Source organism: Sylvia atricapilla, chromosome 5 (assembly GCF_009819655.1).
Source record: "Sylvia atricapilla isolate bSylAtr1 chromosome 5, bSylAtr1.pri, whole genome shotgun sequence".
Classification (NCBI taxonomy): Eukaryota; Metazoa; Chordata; class Aves; order Passeriformes; family Sylviidae; genus Sylvia; species Sylvia atricapilla.
This window is the reverse complement of record NC_089144.1, coordinates 72523491-72545788: the sequence shown is the minus strand read 5'-3', so window position 1 is coordinate 72545788 and position 22298 is coordinate 72523491. Positions and strand designations below refer to the sequence as shown.

Here is a 22298-nt window from a genome sequence, read left to right as displayed (position 1 = left end):
AACAGGCTCAAATGCCAACTAGGCTTGGAGAGAAAAGAAGCAAAAAAAAAAAAAAAAAAAAAAAGGGCTTCTTATCAAATACCAAACAATTGGCCCTTTTCTGCTAATAAGCAGCAATGGAAAGAATAGCAGGGAAAGGTGTCGATTTTCTGAGGGGCTGGTATAGGAACAGATGGGGCTGGGATTTTACCAGTGTGACTTGCCAAGGCTTCACCCTTTATCACTGTTAAGAAGACCCAATCTCCCAGCTTGCTCTTCACACCAGCTTCCTTTCTTTGCATTTTACCCGCCAGGGTGATGCACCAGTGAAATTCATCCAGATGTACTGAAAAACAGACAACACAGGGGAGCCAGGAGACTGGTGTTTCTCTCTTTTATTTAAAAACAGTGCTTCATTACCATTTGCAAAGGGTTAGGAAGGGTTTCCCCCCCTTGCTTAGAGTTTATAAAAGCCAGCAACATGATCAATAATTTATACACATGGATAGTAATACAAAAAAAAGGAATAAAAGCTAAAGATCTAACTACTCCAACCTTCACAATTCCAGCTACTTGATAATAATAGGAATAACCCAATGAATACTGTATGGTCTGAAAGCTACTATACAATATGATACTTAACAAGGGAGGGTGGGAAGTTAAAGGCTGTCACAAAGCCCTGGGATGCAGATACTGCTGCTCCAGAGTCAGCAGGGAAATGGGACCCTGGGCAAGCGGCTTGGGTGTCCTAGGAAATGGTCCAGGGGAAGGGAACACATCCCACTCAGGACGTGTCCTGTTCCCTGGCAGTACCTGGCAATGGGAGGTGCTGGGGAGACTGCGAGAAGGGGCAAGTCTGTTGCTGCCATTGGAGGTGCTGCGGCATCTCAGCCTCACACTGAAAATTTCCAAGTCTCAAAGAGATGAGCCTGTGAGGTCAGTAAAATACTCCACCAGCTCCGGATCACTCTACAGCCCTGGTTCTCGATTGCTGTCAGCCCCAGGTTTTAGCTCCAACTATTTATAAGCAGGATTTATCATATTAAAAAAAACCCCAAACAAAGCCTAACAAAAATCCCAAACAAACAAAAACCCAAGGAAAGAAAACAAAACCAAATCATATCCCCTGGGGTAAAAGAGGATGATTTTGTCACTTGATAATGCAGCCAAACTGACCTACCAAACTACAACACTCGCACACTCAAAACACTGTGAACAGAAAAAAATAGAAAAACACGACCAGAACTGAGACTACTAATGTGGGAGGCCTGATTTCTATAAGGAATTTACTTCTCAGGGAACCAACAAGCCTCTCCACCAGCAGAGAACTGGGAATCTGGCAAGAGATCTATTGACCCATTTTAGAACATCGACAAAAACTTAAAAAGAAAAAAAACATTCCTAAGATTAACGGGCATTTTGCTGACTCTGACTGCCAGCCAAATAAATACCTCGATGGACGGCATTAGACACCAGCAATCCCCTGGTGAAATCAGGCAAGGTTTTTGGCTGATGCAATCCTGCTCTACCATGAGTTGAGAGGCAGCACGGGAAGCTGGTTTCCTGCACAAGCCTGGGCCAGCTGCAGCCCCAAGAGGACAATTGTGGGCAGCACTGGCAGCCCCAGCAAGAAGCTGTCTTCCAGGGTGAGCGGTGGCCACAGAGACAGGACTTGGCCATCCCAATTCCTGTTTAGGCTGCCAGTGATGCAGGCACTGCAGAAGGATGGGGCTCTCCTGACAGCTCCTGGCTGGAGTGAAGCATACCAGGCAGAAACCTCACAGCCTGCTTGCAAAGGGCCCCATTTCATGGCTCTGGCTATCAGACTCCTGCTTGCCTTGTTGACTGGAGTTTTCATTGTAGAAGAGAAGTTTACTGGGCTTGGAGGGCAGAGAGGGCAATCAGTAAGGTGAGGATGGAGGGAATGGGCTTTTCAGACATTAACATCACCAAAAATAGTGTTTTATGCAACAAAGAATCAAGTCTCACTGGTGTATACTACAAAATGTTTGACATTATCCAAGAGCATGTCAAAAATAAAAACACAAAGAAGTTTACACTGGATGTTCATCTTGTTCACTAGGTTGGTTCCCCCCCCACCCCCCAGCTCCTATTTTAAAACAGTGCAAACAGGTAAAACACTTTAAAAATCCCCCCTCTACACCAAGGACCTACCCTGCCAGGCTGGAGGGTCACAGGCAGCAGGCCATCTGCCCAGCTGCCTGTGTGCTTTCCCTTTGGAGCTAGACTCAGCAAAAGTGTTCCCCAGAGCTGTTGTTTGGGTTTCCCTTTATTAAATTCCTAAGTGCTCCCCAAACCTTTTTACCACTTGCCTCCATCTTCGTGGCCAGGGTGGGAAGGTACAGATAGGGATGGGCTGGGGAAAAACATGGGTAGAACTGGGAGGCTCTGCTTTGAATTCCCTACTGAGGGAGCTCTGGATGCTGGAATCGAAAGCCCAGCAGCCAGCGGTGTCTCTTTTCAGGCAGGGAAATGGCTTCATTAATCGTTCCACAACTAGTGCTCGAGCCAGCTACTCAGAAAACCCTCCTCAGCTCTTGCTGTACACTTCACATCCATGGATCTCAAAACAGGGGATAAACTTCAACTTCACTTTAGGGATGAGGAAGTGAAGTCTAAAGTAGCAATACGACTGCATCACAGGGACCCTTGAAGGGTCACTGACAGAGCCCTGTCTGAAACACAGGTCTCAGACCCCAGAGCCAGTGCTCCTCACTGGGCAAGTCTGCTCCCTCTCACACACTGGAACAGCCAAGCCACAGCTATCTTTAAACATGGCTTTGTTTATCTGAACTCATGACACAGGATCCACCTAACTGCTTAACCTGGGAAAAGCTGGCTATACTGGTAGGCTTATACTGAGCTCCCCATTGCCTCCAGGTCCTGTCATGGCTTTTCTTAGAAAAGCTAACCCACCTACAGTAGTGCAGCCTCCCACACATGGGCTCCAGGACAACAGTTTGCTAATGTGCTGGGCATCAGTTTTACTTATTCCCAGTAGAGAATACGCTATATAGCAGTAGATGTTACTTTATACCAGCACAACTGTAACTGCAAGGAAATACAGACCAGCATATTAAATAAAACCAACTCTTCAAACCAAAATTTCACCTGTATACCATCATGTGCTGGCTAGACCTACTGCAAGAAAGTACAAACAGCTACACTTAAAGACACTTTTTTTTTTTTCTCTGCATCAAGAGGAATCCCAGATGCCACCAGATGAGGAGGTGACAAACAGCGAGCTATTTGCCAGGCTGCCTGCGCAGCTTCCCTCAGAAAGCCAAACTCTGCTTTGCAGGAGACCTGTGACTGCAGACCCATCACGTGGACAAGCACTAGCTGCCGTCATTCCAATAAACCAGGGCCCACTTCGATTTACTAAACATAGTTCATTTTGCATAGGGAGATATAGGCTTTGTCCTCACTTCCTCAGAAGATGGATATAGTCACACCTTGACTACTCTGGAAGCGTCTCTAGCCAGTTCATAACACATCAGAGTGAAACTGTTGCTGTTGTTCGCCGACAGGGAAGAAAGGCTGAAGAGCTCTCCTGTCACGGCACAACGCTCACTCAAGAAACCTTGGCATGCAAGTTTTTGGAAGGTCTGGTGCTTTGGACACCTGGAACCAGTGAGCTACCTCTGGCTCCAGCCACACAAGTGTCCTGGTGTCCCTTCTGCAGCTCAGTGCTGAGAGCAGGAAGCTGGGCTATCAGCAAGCCCCTCGGAGGATCTTGCAGCATTAACCATGGAGCCACAGAGACACTGGCTGCTAATGTACCAGAGGAGCTTGGCAGGGAGGGACCAGAGCAGGCCAGGCTCAGATACAGGAGGAATCAGGCTGGATGGTCTTAGAACAGGTATTACTCAGAGATGGGGGATCCATGGCACCCCAAAGGTTGGGTGCTTCTGCACTAAACCCCTCACATTCCTAATATACTCGGGCGGGCTGAAGCTGCCATGCATAGACTCTGCCAGGAGGCAAAAACGGAGCTGGCCTCCCTAATCCCAGGGAAGCCAGGTGGCAGGAGGGATTGTGAGTGGCACTGCCAGGGCAGGGGAGGACACTGAGGGAGGGAGAGCCAGGCTTTTGGGGAGCCACAGTCAGAACCAGCTGAACTGAATGGGGGAGAGGGGCAGTGGGGAAGCAGCTGCCTCAGCAGGGCTCTGCAGATGCTTCTGGGCTCACAGCTTGAGGAACTGCCTGCAGAAAGGGATGGCCTCACTCAGGCCCTCCATCCACAGCAGGGACAACAAGTCCAGTAGAGGCTTTTGCTGCATCCCAGCTCCACAAGGCCCCTGGCTGCTCTGCGATGGAAATAACTCCCCTTGAATATAACTACCACAAGTCCTCCCTCTTCTACCCCAACTCAGACAGTAAAAGCCCCCAAACTCCCCGAGTCTCCCTCATTTCCTAGATTTTGTGAAAGTCCCAACACCCTGTTCTCCCCCTCCCTATTTTCAAGCTAAAATATTTATATACAAGCAATTAATAATAAAAAAAAAAAAGTCATAACAGCAACAAACCAAACTTTGGCTTGGAAAAAAAAAAGTAAAAAAAACCAACAATAAAACCAGAAAAAAAAAAAAAGGTGGCCAACAGGCTGGCAGTTTGGTGTCCCCTTTATCTAGCTATTCCTTCAGAAAAAAAGTCAATAGCTTCAGGGTCTCTAGCTTAACTAATGGCATCCCCATTCTTCCCATTTGAGGTGCCTCCACTCTGCTGTGCACAGAGATGCTCCATATATCACTGCAGAAGAGCAAAAAATGTGTGGTTGGAGCAGGACACCTCCACAGAAGCGGGACCTCTGCTTGCTGACGTTGCTTAGTGTTAAATGAAGGAATTTTTTTATTCTGTATCAGCGGTGGATGGAAAAGCAGGTGTTCAACAGGAGCTGGAGAGGCTCCGCCAACAAATCCATACTCTAAGCTGCGTGTCTGAGGGCAGGGGCTCAGCCCAGCACCAGTCCACGGAGTCAAGGCAGCCTGGTACAATTACACTTCTGCACCTCTCCAGTGTGTGATTAGAGCCTGTCTCTGACCACTGGGATTATTGGGAGCACTCTAGGAGCAAGCAGCTGAACAGGGAGGTCTGGAGAGCAGCAACTCCACATCACATCACAGCCATCTAAGTGTGCTGCCTTTGAAACACAGTGAATTCTCTGTGAGAGCAGAAGGGAGATGGTCTTGGGAGTCATGGAGCCCTCGGCTAAATAGTTTCTATCCTTCCAAATCTTCTAATATGTAGTGTTTATATGGACTCAGCAGACCAGGTGCACAACTTTCTGTGAGAAACTGGGCAAAACAAACCCAGGGGCTCCAATGCAGCAATGGAAGGGCCTGAAATAGCTTGTGGTAGGAAGTTCCTATGAATTCAGAGCTTGCACGAACTGCTTCTGCCAGATACAAAACTACTTCAGGATCACATTTAGGTATAAAAGATCCCTTCCCCCAAACAAACCCACATGCTTGTCCCTCACCTTGAGCAGCTAATGCGTGACTGGTTTTTCCTCACTCACATTATTTGAAATAGATTACTTGCAGAAGCACCTAAGCAGCCCAGGATGAACAGGAGCAGAGCCCTTGCAGGCTGGGCCTCAGAACGTGTGCCATGCTCGACTCTTCTGCTCACTTTCTTCCTCTGCAAGGCTGCAGGTGCTTCACCTCCCCAAGTTTTAATCACTTGCTGTCCGCAACAGAGCCGCTCGGCGTGATCCTGCAACTCCATCTGCCGCTCCTCGAGGAATGATGGGGAGCAAAGGGACAGCAAGAGAGAGAGGTCTTCAAAAGGAGTGGAAACTATGACAATTATAGCCACCTGCAGCAGACAGAAATCAGCGAGTAAAAGTTCTGTGTGTGGGGAAAAGATCATCCTCATCAAAAACTCCTTTCAAAGGCTTGTCCTCTATAGAGCAGGTAACAGCTGAAGTCTTTGGACAGGTTGAGGGACTCTTCTCTTGCGAAGTCTAAAGTTCTGACACTGCTGAAACTGTCATGAACCTGAGTGCATCAGATGGTGATAGAAACAAGGCAGTCTCTGCATTTCCCCCATTTCCAAATGTAAATTACTGTTTCCCACCAGCATTCAGGTCCCAGCCACAGCCAAAGAGTGCTTCCTTCTGCAGACCAGAAACACGTCAGGTGGAGACTTCTCCCTCGTGTCCTCCTGTCTCACAGGCACCAAGCACCAGACCCAGGGAAGTAACTCTGTCTGCGAGTTCCTGATTAATTGCATGATATCAGTTTCTAACAGCTTTCCTTATCGCTAATTGCCTTTTCCGTGATCGGTAGGATAAGCTATGCACCAACATACAGACACAGAAATGCATTATTTTTACCACAGTTAAAAAAAATCCAAAAAAATGAAAAAAAAAACCAAACAAACAAACAAACAAAAAAAAAAAGCACAATCTTTGGAACAAAAGAATTAAAGGCAGAAATTTAAAGGAAAAAAAAATACATATTTGAAGAACATAGTGAGGTATAAAAAAGTATTTTCTCTTTTTTTTTTTTTGTTTTTTTTTTTTTTGTTTTTCCTCCTCGACTTGCTATAGAGTTCCTCTACTAGTAAATATTGCAATAGCCAGGCCTCATGAACTGGGGGGGCTGTCCCACTTGCAGGGGGCTCACGTCACTTCAGTAGGGGGCAAATCGGCTGTAGCCACCTCGGTATAAACTCGCCTGTAGAAATTAAACGGGAGAAGAAAAGGTTGTTAGGAGGAGAACTGTGAAGAGATACACAGGACAGCACCCAAATGCTTCTGGAAGGACCTGTCCTGGCACTGACCCACCACCGTCAGCATCTCTAAGAAGCAAGAGAGAACTCTGCCTGCAAAACCAAAGAAGTGGCTCAGGAGGGCATGCTCATGGCCAGCCAGCTGGAGGTGAAGTTTGGCAAGTCTTAGTGGAAGGGAATTCAGTACCAGAGAGGGGACTCACCAGTCCTATCTCAAGCCAGTTGTCCAGGCTGCCTTTATAGACTGCGGAGACCAGCACTTCTAGGATGCTCTTCACCTCACCTCAAGGTAAAGGTCTAAAATAGATATGATGACTGGGTATCCTAGAATTACCTGTTTTTCCTTCACTGACCCTAAAGAGAATCCACATGATGAGCTGAGGCTAAAATGGAGGTGGCTACGCTGCAGATACCTATTTTAGGTGTCTTTTTCTCTGAGCACATTTGTATTCCAGCCTTTGCAACAACACAGATAACTGTGCTGGCTAGCAGATGGGCAAGCATGTGTTTTTAACAAGCTGCTCCACTCCCCTCCAATGCCAGCACACCTCATCCTACCCTTGCATAACTACTGCTGGCAGGCAGGACACTGCATCCTTCCAGTAGTACAGGAGGGAACCAAGTGAGGCAGCTTTGATGCAAGATGTCACAAGAACAACTTATTCCCTTACTTCCTAGAACTGAAAATGGCAAGAAAAGGGTATCCTGAATCTCTATTTCTGATTTTTGCTCAATATATCACCTCAATACAGGTCTACTGATTCACCAACAGTGTTCTGGCTCCTTGCAGTTCTGTCTGCTTTTCATTTTTCATTGTACTAGATGATGTGCAGGACCAAGTAATAACTGGTCTCCCACAGCCTGATTCCTTTCTTAGTGCACACAGATGGAAATGTGGAACAAGTGGGAACCCAGCACTGCTGCTAAGGACCTCCTCCCTCAACAGAGAAGTTTTTCTGGGTGAGGTTTCATGGCACGATACCCAGTGGCTGTTCCCCATGCTGGAAATGAGAAACAGCACAAGAAAGAAAATCCCACTTACCACAGCGCCAACTCCGTAGCTAGCGGCAGGGGCAAGGGCATGGTAAGGATCTGCTGTGTACACCCTGCCATAACTGAAGAGAGGGAGAAAAGATATAAAAAGAAAAGTCACTTGGGAGGGGCACAGAAATAGCTGTCTGACCACAGGTAATGGAAGCAGCAGCATGCCCTTGCACACACATGTATGCATCCATGCACACACAGGCACACAGGCAGCTCCTCTGCAGAGAGATCCTTTGGGCATGCTGCCATGCATTGTATGAGATGGGCAAGAGAACATCCTGCCAGGAGGAATGTGGCACAGCCCATGAGCATGACCTGCAGGAAAGAGGTCAGCACCTTTGAAATGTCAGCTAGTGCATCCCTTACCTTTGGGTAATTGTGTGATGCAATTAGGGAGGAGAGTGTCTGCTGGCACTACCGCTATTGGCACAGTAACAGCTGCTAAATGGAAAGCAGTGAGGGATTCTCCACTATGAGAGGAATATAAACTTTAATGTGCTAGGATTAAAACACGACCTCACTGCACAGGCAAAGAAAAATCTCAAGGCAAGCACTCTGATGAAGACAATCCTTCGTGTATCTCTTCAGAGCTGCACGTTTAAGCATCCTAGAACACTGCATGAGCTGAGTCATTTTTACTTTATGATAGGGAAAGAAACGCACCCAGTAAGTAACCTGCCTAAAGCCAGATCTCTGACTCTGAGGCTGTAACCACGCTGCCTGCTTTGCGCAGAGGGGAATCACAAGGATAGGGACGAGGATATGATTTGTGACAGCTCACATACACTGAGGGTACTTCTGTTGAGGAGCAGAGACAAACTCTGCACTCGAGTCCTCTTTGTTGGGTGGTGCATGCATGTGCGCGCATGCGAGTGCAGGTAAGACAGAGAAATGGGGGGAAGCAGCAGAAGTTCTGTGATGGATCGATGCTCCTTGAATCCCTGAGCACAGCAAGCTAGCCCCCATGGACGCCTCTCCCTTACATACCCATCACTGTAAGCTGCTGCAGCGGCTGCAGCGGCTGTGGCTGCTGTTGCAGTAGCAGGCTGTGCATATCTGTAGGCTGCGTATCCACCCTGCAGGAGAGAAGAGAACTGACTTTACAGATACCTGTCCATTCACGCAGAGCATAAAAAAAAAAAAAAAAAAAATCAACTAAAAAAAGTCACACACATCACAAGGAGAGGAAGTGTTTCAAACTGCATCAGCTCCCATGTCATGTCTATTGCAAGCATCACCCATTAACTCAGGTGTATTCCTTTCCTTAGAGGGACCAGGGATGCCCTTCTATTATCCTCTTTAGCAAAAGGAATACACTAAAGGGAGACTGAGCATTGTTACAACCCTACAGAAAATGCAATTTGGCATGGAGGAAATGGAAAGACCCAGAATCTTGCATGCAAGGTAATTTTAATGGCCCCTTCCTGTCAAGGAGGGGAAATCAGAGGTGGACACTTTCTGTGAAGTATTTGAAAAGGGAGACGATTCAGAGAAATTTCTACTTTTTTTTTATTTTTACTCTCTCTCTTCTACAGCCAGGAAAACCCAAAAGGCTAGAGTTTAACTGGGTCCACATGTGCAAAAGTATCAATAGCCAGAGAAGGCCAAAAGCAATCAGGAAAAGATGGTCAGAGAAGACAGTCCCTAGTGGTTTCAGGGCTGTCAAGAAGCAAACCAATATTGAGGCCAACTAGACTGTTCTCCCCTCCTTTCCATATAAGAAGGAAACAGGTCATGGGAAATTATGCCAGAGCAGTCTGTTCTGCTGCTGTATTTCTGCCCATGCTTCACACCTGTAGCAAAGGTGATCAGAGGTAGTTACTAAAAATGTACTTAACAGCTGTGTTGGCAAAATGTGAATTCTGACTCGGAGAAGATCTGTGAGTCTCCTCCTGGAACTCTCACAAGGAGCTCTTGGGGCCTGCAGTACTGGAAGAGCAAGCCACCTTTCAGACCAGGGACAAAGGTGGCACAGCAGGCAGCAAAGGTGGCTCTGAAGCCCTGGTTAGCTCATTATTTTTGAACAGTTTTTTTTTAACTTTGAGGTGAAAGCTTGGTAAATGAACCACAGTTTTGACTTTCTAGAAACACAACGAGCTATAAGAAAACATTGGGAAATTCCAGATTGTTTGTGGCTTTTTTTTTTTTTTTTTCTCCCTTTTTTCTTCCAATTGACATTTCAGGGTTTGAAGGACCAGAAGGCAGAGCTATGCTCTTCACCTCCAGAATCAGCTCAACTACAGAACTGTCTCTTTGTTCAACAGTGCTCAATCTGGACCTGGGTAGCTTTTAAATTAGAAGTAATGACTTTAAATTAATATTGGTTTCTTTCGTGTGGCCTGCATTAGCCCTGTGAAGGCCAGCATGTATCCAAAACATATTTGCAGACCCTTTCCTACTCCACAAAAAAGAGACTTGCAGCCTCTTCAATCTTCTAGTTAACAGGAGAAAAAGCAATACAGATCTATCCCTGTGAAACATCACCGCTCGACCTGGAAAATATGTCGTGCTACAGTTTAGCTCTTTTAATCTCACCTGGCTGTTTCAAATCCTGCATTTTTGATTGATGGTGTGGGGATGTTTAGCTCGGTTTTGCCACGCTATCATTGCATGTAAAACATGCACCATTTCACCATGTAAAACATGACAGAGGCAAGAGGAATGAGACGCAGCCTTAATTCAAATCAAATCCTCATTAACCTCACCAAATTAAGACCTAACTTTGTACCGATGCCACTGTAGTATTCCCCTTGGTCTATCCCTTGGGCACAGTGCAGGAGGCATTTCCTCCAGGCACCACCCTCAGCAGGGCAGCTGGCCTCTGCAATGCACCTTGATTCCCACTCTGCCCCACGCTTGCCAGTCACATTTCAGACCAGAAGCTGCTTCAAACGTGCCTGGCACATACTCTGAACATGACAGCATGATGCAGTTTGAAACCAAAAAAGGCTTATCATATAATTTTCTTTTAATTCATGTCTCTCGTAAAGGAAAATTAAACAGAACCAAACCAAACCAAACCAAACCAAAAAAACAAAAAAAAAAACAGAAGAAGAAGAAAAGAAGGGTTGGAATCAGGTGTGGGAGGGGGAATGGAGTAACATTTATTAATCAAAATTAAAAACTAAGCATGCTGACATCTGGAGCTAGAACAACCAGCAAAGTCACCACGTTCAGACTCATATTGGCTAGTTCTATCCATCCCAGCATTCTCTTGGGACAGCAGCTCGCCCTAGGCTCTACCACAAGCTCAGTGAAGTACACAGCCTCAAGTACTAGAGCGTGCAGCCACAACAACCTGCTATTACGGAAACAGTCAGTCACCACTGGAGTTAACATTCCAACCTTAAAGACTCCCGCAGCACCCCGCCCTCGCCGCCCAGAACGGCTCCCACCCTCGCCCTGTCCCACACCACAAGGTTAATAATTATAACAAGCAATAACCCATCTGTTATATCAGAGAAGGGAACAGAGACTCCACTGAGAGATTTAGAGCGGGATGTTAACATTTCTTCAGTCAACTGCACAACAACAACACAAAAAAAAAAAAAAAAAAAAAAAAAGAAAGGAAAAAAGGAGAAATAATTCATTGGAGAAACGAAGTTAAGAAATAGCTGACGTGTATTGCTTTTTAACCATGCACTGATGCAAAATTGAAGCTACTGGTTATTTAAAAAAGGGAAAAACAAAAACAAAAACAAAAACAAAACAAAAAAAAACAACTCAGGATAGAGGTACACACGTACAGGCAGACCTGCTCATTTCAAAGCAATCTGCAAAGTCTACTTATGTGTACACCAAATAAAACCAAAAATGGGGATCATAATGGCCATGGTGCATTCCGTCATAGGAGCAATGAGTGTGGACAGCTGGGAGATTTCTGAGACAGGGCTGTATTTAGCATGACCAGCAGGTCCAAATACACCAAAATAGGATGAAGGAACGAGGAAGAACTGTTGCAACTGTACTTCGTTTTTTCATAAGTCCTTTCACCAGGCTTTGAGACTGTACAGAGCAGACACTGTACAAAGCAGACACTGTTCAGGTTTTGCCTTGCTCAGCTGATGCTCCTATTCTCCATAACCTAGGATCCATCTATATATTTCAATAAATGCATCTAAAGCCTGTTCGGTTTGTCCAATGCACCAGATATTTTCTCCTGCTATTCCTGTTCACACAAAACTTGTAACTGATATGCAGAGCTCATCTGCAAGCTCAGCTGCAGGGTCCTACGACCCCTAGTTATTTCTGGGTGCCACCCACTTCAGGTAATCCAGTAAATATAAATTATAACAGCATACGGTATCTGCAACCACAGCAAAAAGAGGAAAAAATTGTGTTTCTAGATGAAAGAAATCATTATTTTTTAAAAAAGAAAAAAAAAATAAAAAGAAAAAAGGAGAAAAAAGAAAAAGAAAAAGGAAAAAAAAAAGGGCCCTTGCCAGTTTCAACGCATTCCTTCAGTGCCACAGCCAAACTGCAACAGAAGAAACTGAGTGGCATAGTGCCTGAAACTCAAGACAGCCATGCAAACTCCCACTCTACCTATTTGATTCCACAGGGACAGATTATCCATACAGGTTCAGTTTTTTTACAATCTTTAGTCTCATCTCAAAAGAAGTGTGGCTGAGCTTCTTGCGAAGATGTTATGTCACAGATGTTTCCATCAATGGGACAGTTTAATTACTGCCTCCATAAGGAAATGGGAACTAGTGAGAAGGCTTATGCATTTTTTACTGGGCATTAAAAACAACCAAAAGGACTGTGTAAATCAAGATCAGCCTTTTTTGGTATAGGCTTTTGGATTGTCTGGGGAGCATGTGAGAGAAATCAACATCAGCCTAAATGCTGCTTATCTCAATTCAAGTTCTCCTTCTCTGTCTATCCAGCCTTCCAGTCTTGCTGGGGCTATGCTAGATCCCTTTCCCTGTGCAATGCTTGAGCCTACAGACCTGAGCTGTCAAACAGCTGTATTGCTTGGGTATGAACAAAAGCCCAAATTTAAAATTACTCTTCTGTGATGTCACTGTCCTTGGCTCATCAACAAAGCACTATTTTATTTGAAATTCTTTCTTTAACATTAGATGGCAGCTTTTTCAGTCTCATATTGTCTTATATTTTCTGAAATAAGACAAACATGGAAAAACAACATATACAGGAAGCTGCAATCCCAACTAAAACAGCATTCCAATAACTGAGTGCATTAATGAAAATAAATAAGCATTTTATGCAGTTCAGCTCAAGTCCATCTTCTCCTCCACTCTTCAAGTCCATATCAGGTGATCAACCAATGAGAGCAAGAGGAAATCCAAAACTACAGCTTACTTTGCCAGTGTGGTATAAACCTCCCTTTTCTCTTTCCCCTCCTGCCTTAGAAAGACACACAAAGTGTGTCACTGTCCTCTTTACTCCAAAGAGCCTTTCTGCCCCTAGGACACAAGCATGTCCATAATCCCAGAGAAATGTGTAACTCGTGGTACCAGTGAGGTACATTTTACTGCTTGCCAGGTTTAGGCAGCGAGCCCAATTTTAGGATCTTTTATTTGTCATCTCTCAGATGTGTCTTCTCCATCCCCATACTTCCATATAACAGAAGTTAAGAAGCAGAAAGGGCTAGAAACTGCTTCTGGTATTTCTGTATTAGAAGGGTGGCATACGTGCACCAGGAATGAGCATGAATGAATTAGAAGAGGTGACAGGACAACGGTGTCCATTGCAGCAGGTGCTTCTACATGGTAATGGGACAAGCATGACCTCGTTAACCCTTTCCACTGAATTAAAGTTTTGTTGGTTTCTTTTGGTTTTGTTCAGTTTTTTTTATTTTGAGTGAAATGCCACTTGGCATGAAATCTGGACACACGCCGCCCTGCTACAGCGGGGGCTTGGCTCACACTTGAATCTGTGCTGCTCTAAAAAAGCCTCTGTTCCCATCTCTAATGTGGTGCTGGAATGGTTAGTATAATTCAGTTTTTTCCACTGCAATCCACAATCTGATTGGTTCGCAGGTCACACTGGCACTCCTACCTGAGGTATTTTAGCGCTAATGATTGGTTCCTGTAAGACTATTCTATAACAGAACACAGGAAGAGCAGTTCAAAAAAACACAGCTGTGGAAAGAAACAATCATACAAACAGCCCACAGCGGGGCTTACCAGCCTTTTCTTTCCAGTGGATGCAAGCACGCTTTTCACAGGCAGAAGCAGTCTTCACACGGGTGGGTTTGTTTGGGTTTCCCCCCCGCCACCCAGATTGACCCCATTGTGGAAGAAAGATAACCTTTCTTATGGTCTGAAATGAAGCCCTCTGCATCCTGGGGCAGGTTTTATCAATTCAGGTGTCTTGCCAGAGTGGGACGCATCCAACAACAGATGGAATGCCTTCTTCACAGAAGAAATGGCTAGCAGGATGGTTGCCCCAGGAAAGAAGAAAGGAGTGAGGAAAAGGAGGAGGAGGAAAATGAGAAATTGGTGCACAGCATATATGCAGAAAAGGCAGCCCAAACCTGGGGCACTTCCCTTTCATCTTGCCTACCATTAACCAGTTCCTGTCAGCTCGGCTCCTTTCCACAAATCCAAGGACTCGGAAATCTTAAGAGAACTTCAATATAACTTCCCCCCAGTCCTAACTAGAGTATTCCTTGCCACAGCTTCCAGAATCTGGGTAAACCTATTACAACCAGAGGGATGGAAGCACTGCAGTGAAAAGCACAACAAATCAGTGAGACACAGAGACGCTGAAGTCATTCCACCTGTGCCAGGCAAATAGTTTGGAAGGGCAACTTCCGGTTTTGGATAACGATAACTTTTTCCTGAGCTCCACTGGAGGGCTCTGGTCAGAAATAACCTAGGAAAAAGCACCACCACCTACTTTGATGCAGTCCTCTATCATTCTGCTTTCTGACAGTGACACCGCCACCACCAATAGCAAAGTCATCAGAAATCCACCTAATGGTTCTGACGTGACCTGGGGGCTTTTCTTCACGTTATGTGGCACGGTGGTACTGCTCTGCAGCACCAAGTGCTTAGGGGAGTTCTTCACTGCTGAAGTTTGTGTCCTTACATGTTAAATAAGCCTCTTGTCCCCAACAAAAGCTCTGAAGGAGCTTTCTCAAAAGAAATGGGGAATAACCCTGGCCAGTCTCTCCTTTCAACACGGCAGCCTTTTAGATGCCACACTCCGTGGGAAGAGGCACTAAGCACCACTCATTTTCTTGGTTACTTGCCACAGCAAAGCCAGTGTCTGTAAAAGCGGTGTTTTAGGAGTGAGGCAGGAAAATGCAGAACCTTCTGTAGTCCTTGACACAGCTTTATAAAGAAACACTTGACTAGGCAGATCAGTCTTTAAAGGACTGCATGCATGACAGCATATGGAAGAGGGAAGAAATGTATGCAGTTCTCTCTGTCTCGAACAGCACATCTTCCAACTGCTGTACCTGGGCTGGAAAAAGCACTCGTCCAAAACTTGATCCTCCATATAAGCCAACAAAATCCAAAAGCTAGTTCCATCCGTTATCCTGAGTCTAACCACAGGGTCCTCTTTATAAATGTCAAGAATAGCATCTTCAAAGGAGAGGGAATGTGAAATTCATGCTGACAATTGTGCCACTACCCAAACTACACAAAACTTTCCAGCTGCAGAGAGCTATGACCTACAATGCCACAACTGGGATCCCTGAAAAAGCCAGGCAGGCCACGAGTTGCAGTGGCAGTTGTGGCCCTGAACATTTTTGTTTTGAAAGGCAAGTTCCTACCATATTCCTGCTCTGCAACAGCTTTGCCTCGGAGAGGAAAGCACTTTTCTCACTGGCCCATTCAAATACCTCCGTCCACAAGCTGCCTGTGTACACACAGACGCCCCTGGAGGTTTGCAATACAGACTGACTGCGTAGGACAAAGACAATGACAGGATAAAGTCTCCTGTGGTATCACAGGTAACTCCCAAACAGGAGGAGGCTGCTGACTCTGGTAACTAAACATCTCCACAGATTTTTACTTTACAATTCCCTGAAGAGGTGAGAGAATCTAGCCTATTTAGGTGCCATTCTTACCAGCAAATTGAGATGTCAGTTTTCACTCTGGCATCTCGGCCTCCATTTTTAAACAGTCCCAGTGTCTTCCCCAAAGGGATAATCTCCACACCTCAGTGGCACATGAACATTTAAAAATGTACAACTTGTTCACTGTAGTGTGGGCTGCACAAATCAAACCTGAAAGGGCCCCAAGAGGGAAGAGAAAGGGGAGGGAAGAGGGGGAGAAGGAAAGGGAAGGTCTGAGGCTAAACCAGTCCTGTTATTTTTATATCCAAATTATGTAAATGAGAGAAGTGTTGAGAGAAATTTTAATTTGCTAATCATCTCTCAGACTGATTAGTACCAGTGTGCATGGAGGGGACAGGACACCCAATAAACTGACCCTGGCAATGATCAGGAAACCCAAAGGCTTAGGTCTTGCACCCAGGGGCAAGCGCAGTGACAGAGAAGCATGCTTGCATTCCTAAATATATAAATATATATATCCACAAGGAAGAAGAAAATTAAAGTAAATGATATTTAAAAAACCAAACCAAACCAAACGAACAAACCAAAAGAAAAAGAAAAGAAAACAAAAAAAAAGGCTGGCTTGTCAGGGGTTGGGGAAAAGAAGGCTCCGGTGTGTGTACTTACATAGAGGTCAGCACCGTAAAATCCGTCCTGGTAAACCACACTGCAGAAAATCCACACAAAAACAAAACAAAAACAAAAACAAAACCAAAACAAAACCAAAAAAAAAAAAAAAATTCCAAAAAAACCAAACAAACAAAAAAAAACAACACCAAAAGAAAAACCAAACAAAAAACAAAAGAACAGAAAACACATTCCGGTTATTGAGGACGGCAGCATGCACATGCATTTTACACAGGCAGGTGATGTATGAATCCACAACCTGGGCTTTTGGCAGGAGCAAATCAGCCAGAGAACGTGTGTGCGCACGCACGGCTCCAAGTCATCCTCCATGGCATGCAGAGGGGGAAGGGGTGGGCAGAGGGGGAGACAGTATGCAAAGGAGAGAGGGAGGGGAACCACCATCTTGTATAGTAAATATTCACTCAAAAAGATCTGATGTCCTGAAGAGAGACACAAGGGTTTGGAAACCTCCGCTCTGGTTATTCTCCTGGAATGATTTTAGTTACCCCCCTAAAACACATGGAAACATTGGCTTCGTGAAATGGGCTTGTGAAATTGAGGAGCCCCTCACAGAAGGCATCCCACAGGGGCTGGAGTCACCTATGTCAGGAAGTGTGGTTCAGAGACTTGTGCCTGATTACATTTTTCAGGCTTCACAGGGCTGCATGACCTTTGTTTCTGACATCCATACATCACCTGCTTTTACCCTGCACATTAGACATGCGATAAGATTTGGCTGATCACACAAGCATGCAAAGTATTATTATTCAGCATCTTAAAGAACTGATGCAACACCTCAGAAAAACAAGTCAATCAATTCTGATCAAAGTAAACACAGAGAAATGTAATTGAAAAGAAAAAACCAAAAATACCCACAATGCATTGCTTTCACAAGCAGAGATAATGAGCTAAAAAGGTTAGGTGACTGGTCCAAGATCCGAAAATTGAAAGGTGCAGTGGGAGTCCCTGGTAGTAATGACGTATTCCACAGCAGAGAGGAGCAACTGGAAGGGTTTCCATGGGATGGTGCTTTTTCTGCTTTAAGCCATAGTTTTGTTTCTCTCAGAACTTCAAGTGCAAAAACTGTTTGTAACAGAGCCTGGGGTTCCCAAATAGCTGCTCTTACTAGAGCATTCACTAGCATAAGACTACACAGCTCACTCTGGGGACAGGGGTTGGGGAAGGATGAGGAAGGAAGAGAGGAGATTTCCCCCCACCCATTTGAGTTCAGCGTGTGCTTCACGTACTGAGGAATTTCCCCCAGCTTCATCCTCTGAAAAGCTCCACACAAACTCGCTCAAGGCTTTAAAAAGCATTAACCCCACCCACCATCTGTGATGTTCATGGATCTGATGTGCATGACTTACCCACAGTATTAAGGAAAAGAAGGTATGGAACACTAGCTATTCTTTTGACTATTTTTTTACTCATCAGATGGAATGTGAAATGCTGCCAAGAGCCTGCCACCCTCAGACACCCACCTATTGTAAGGCACACACACACACAAAAAAAAAAAAAGCCCAGCAGATCTTGCCAAAATTCTGCATGCTATTACTAAAAAATTAAAACAAAAAAATAAAATCTTGCAGTGTTAGCTACTGCTTGAATAATTTAGTCTTGCTGTCTTCCCAGGAAAAGTACACTCCATTCCCAATGGACAAAGTTACTGTAGTCTCCAAGAGCGCTAGGAGCAGGTATGAAGATAGAGACCCTTGTTAGAGGAAGAGGGGAGCCACTTCAGCAGGGAGAAGCAGGCCATAAGATCATGTTTGTTGAAGCTAAATTTTTACAACCACATAACAAAGAGTTTGGCTCCTGGGGCAGTGACTTACATTGCTGGGTTCTCTATCTAGGACCAGGAGTGTTTTAGCAGTGATACTCCACCTGCTCCTGCAGGAAAGGCAAACGCACGACAGAGGAAGTGACTTGGTTTATGAACAGGTTAGCAGTTTTAACAGTTATTCCAAACACAGTCAGTTGGATGAACATAAGCATTACCACATTGGATCAGGCCACTATTTCTGTCAGCAAGAGATCAGCTCTCCAAAGAAAACTGCAAGGAACACTAATAACAGGTAAGAGTAAGACTTCCTGGATCCAAACACCCAAACACACGTGAATCCTTTAGAAAGGATCTGACTAACATCAACTTCCAGGGTTGAAATTTAGCAAGATTTATTTATGTGGTAGAATATCCATATATTTGTGATTCATAATGCTAGCAAAAACTGACATTCCATTCAAAGAATTCCTTCATCTGAAAACCACATAAGTCCGGTTATGTAGCTTGACCAGAAGTATAAAACAGTCTAGCAGCCAGTCAGATCTGGGTGCAATCTGTAAAAAGCCTGCTAACTGAGCTAAAACACATCCAAGGGAAAAAGAAATAGGCTGGTTTTGTATAGTAGCCAGCGTATCATTTATGTGTACTGACAGCTGAATGTGTTGTAAAAGGAATGAAAAAAACACCCTGCAAAGCTCCCTGCTGCCCAGTATCGAGACTTCTCTCTACTTCGGCTTCAAATCAGTGAATCTCATATATATTTACACTCCTAGACTAAATTATCCCTTACTATGGCAAGTCTATTCCTCATATAGGTACTTAATGACCAAGCACAAGTCAATGGCTAATCTATAGGTTGAGAAATAAAATTTATCCAGCTTATATAGCTTTGAGAGTTTTACAGTAGGCGAGTTCTTTCAGACTGTCTTGATTCTTACAGCTTTTGGTCTGAAGTTTTATTTGTTAGTATTCTCATTTTAAAAGGGTGGCTGCTATGAATCAGGGCAATATTCCAGTACAGTTTTCACTTGTGCTGTATATCAGAGGTTATAATATCTCCTTATTTCTACCAGGTGGTACCTCAGTTAAAACTGAAAATTGCACTAGTATTCAAAGTCAGGTTTAGGTGACTATCTTACATCACCTCAAATAGTCTAAGCAATTGCTTTCTGAGGTATCACAAACCTCTGGATAAACAATGATGGCCATATGTAAGCATGGGCATTTCACACATGCATTAGCAAATATCGAGTTCTTGAAGTAAATATTAAAAACTGTAAAGAAATATGATTTCTTGAACCTTCCTCTAATTTAGCACTTGATACTGTCAAAACTTACTCTAACCTGGATGCTGCTCAGGTCTGATCCAGTATGGCAATACTAATGAGCTTTTATTAATCTATATTCTTTATTTTTAAAATTCTGCTAAACTCTCAAATGCAGTGATACTATTAAGTTTCGTAACTTAGAACTCAAACACCACTGAGGTTTGTGAAAACCAATTCCTTCTCTCAGGTTTGAGTTAACCTGCAGCTTACTTAACTGTCTTCTTACACATTACTCACTCTATCTTGGTCATTCAGGTTGCTGACTGATTTTATGGTGTCATCTTTCCACTGGCCAGGAAGATGGAGGGCAAGGTGTCAGGAACATGTGCCTCTCCCTGACCCCATGGAGGTCAACACTGCCCACAGGGAGTGGTGGCTGTCCTACAGGTTACTGCAACATGGAATTGAATAGCACATGTTGTATTATTCCACTAGGAATCAAAGTCGTTCTACAAAGTATCTTGCAGAGACTCAGACTATGATGACAAAACCCACCAGGAGTAGTTTATTACATCCCAGTGCTTGGGACTAGGGACAGTTCTGGGCCTCTGTGAATCTGCCTTGCTTACTGGTGCCCTGTAAATACTCACTAGGTAGTATGCTGCCCATGAAGACATGGGATCAGTCAGCAGGTCAGAAAAATTCAGTGTAATACCAGTCAAAACAGCCATGAGACGGTATTATGGAACCCTATTGGCCCATATTTCAAATGAAAATAAACCTTTTACATGGGACTCAGGCTGGATTTACATCAAAGACAAGGCCCTCCCAGTGTCCCACTCCCGATAGCCCCCGGCTAGGAATGCTCTAGCTGTTACTCCCGAGGATGAAAAGCAGATTCTCCTTCCCTGGTGCAAATATCTCATATTCTGGTAGATGGCAGCACTCGGCTCCGCTTTGCTGCTTTGTTTCACTATGGAGCATACCCCAATAAAATTAGACTGTTCCATTTTTAGAACAATAGACAGGCAAGTTGTAGGTCTGGTTAGAGGACAGAGAATGTAAACTAGGTGTGGTGGCAAAAAAGTGGATTTGAAAACCCTGAAGAAACACTCTGTTCAGAAGACCAATGTTTAGACGAGAGGTTTCATTTAAAGTCCTCTGTTGAATTAAATACAAATATTGCCAAAACTGCCAAAGAGCAAAGCTAGACAGATACATGACCACTGCAGCTTGCTTCCTGGAGCTCCACTTTAAATATCAGACTAGACTCTAAAAGGGTCACAGTAGCTCTCATCACTTAATCTGCTATAGAAGGAATTGTGAGCTTATACAACATAAATCGAGCCACCTCCCTGTGCTGATGTGTATGGATTCCACTTTCCTTTTAAATAAAGCATTTATGATTTTTTTTCTTCCCTTTTGGGCCTAGTGTAAAGGGAAAGAAAGGTCAGTCCACATCTCTGTGTTGAAGGATTCTTTCCTACTTCTCTTCTTTCGGAGAACATTGCCTGGAAAATAAGGCAAGTAGAACTCCAGAGACAATATGATTAAAGCATCCTCAAAATCAGAAACAAAACAAACAAACAAAACAAAAAAAAAAGACAGTTTGGAAGGTATTTGCTGATTTATCTGTCATTCCATCACATTTAAACAAAACAAAAAAACCCCTCAAATACAGACCTAGTTCCCTCCTACTTCCCTTTTATACAGCAGAATGCTCCTTTGTAACAGCATTTTTTGCACTGCGTTACTAGTAAAAATCTGAGGGCAAAGGATGCTAAGGCCACACATTTGCCATTGCTTCACTGCATTATCATTCTCTCTACATCCCAAACACTCCCAGCTTTAAATTAATGGACTTGATTAATCTTTGTTTTAAACCTTTTTAAACCATCTCCAACAAAGAAAGCAAATCCATTGTGGGTAACTGGCTCTTCTGTGTCCTACTGTCAGATGGTGAGGTATGAAGGTAATGGATAATATTCCTCATTCCTAAATATGGAAACACAAATGGAGTGCAAAGAGCAGAACCTTTTCAGGAATTTTATATCTTCTCTTTGTGTCCTTCTCAGCAGCACTATAACATATTGAGTCAATGGATGACAAATACCAGATACGGACAAATTGAGAAATTATGAGAAGGAACCCATCAGCGCTTTAAGCTGTTGCAAGTACAGAAAATTGTTTTAGTCAAAAACTTAACACAGAAAAATTTAATTTTGCCCCCACTGGATGCCATCATGTGCAGAACGCTCCGGCACTAGCAAGATCTCGACTCTCACCATCCAGACAATTTTAGGGTTGTTTTGTTAACCGATTAGCTATTTGACAGGGTTGTGCAGAGCACTCTGCTCTCGTGCCCAGTGCTTACCCTGGGTAGGCAGGGATGGCTGTGGGAGGTACTGCCCGCACTGCCCCATACACTGTCCTTCCTCGGCCCCGCAGGTGGGCGCCCCGGAACGCCGCGGCGGTGGTGGCTGCCGTGGGATAGGGGAAGCCTGGAACTGCAAAGACAGACAAGGCGGAAGGTGAAACGGATACAAGCTCCAACCTAGAGAATAGCCACCTGCTTCAAACAAAGTGACACAACAGCTCCATAGCGGTGGGACATTTGGCATCAGTCCTGCAGAGGGACATGCTTATAACCCAGCAAGCATCCCGTACATACTTTCCGCTACACCATAGCCTCCTGGGGGAGAAGGGTTGCAGAGAGGTTTGGCATGCAAGAAGTTAATGTTTTGCATGCCTTACCCACCCCAAACAGGCCTCAAATCCCCCCCACCTTTTGACACCACCATGC

At 44.5% G+C, this 22298-nt stretch overlaps 1 protein-coding gene across 24 annotated transcripts in view; it reads right to left on the bottom strand.

Annotated features, from left to right (window-relative positions):
- Window positions 1-359: 359 nt before the first annotated feature.
- Window positions 360-22298, bottom strand: part of RBFOX2 (RNA binding fox-1 homolog 2) — a 170887-nt gene continuing 148948 nt past the window's right edge. For 6 of the 24 annotated variants that reach the window (XM_066320197.1, XM_066320196.1, XM_066320194.1 and 3 more), the window contains 6 exons: window positions 21870-22002; window positions 16445-16484; window positions 13807-13849; window positions 8770-8858; window positions 7781-7853; window positions 360-6683 (listed from right to left, as the gene is read on the bottom strand). In XM_066320197.1, the coding sequence (XP_066176294.1) occupies window positions 6639-6683; window positions 7781-7853; window positions 8770-8858; window positions 13807-13849; window positions 16445-16484; window positions 21870-22002 (423 nt within the window). In that variant the 3' untranslated portion in view covers window positions 360-6638. Of the gene's footprint in view, window positions 6684-7780; window positions 7854-8769; window positions 8859-10825; window positions 11304-13806; window positions 13850-14101; window positions 14180-16444; window positions 16485-18276; window positions 18335-21869; window positions 22003-22298 lie in introns of those variants that run through there. The other 18 variants (XM_066320195.1, XM_066320205.1, XM_066320199.1 and 15 more) reach the window with 15 other exon arrangements.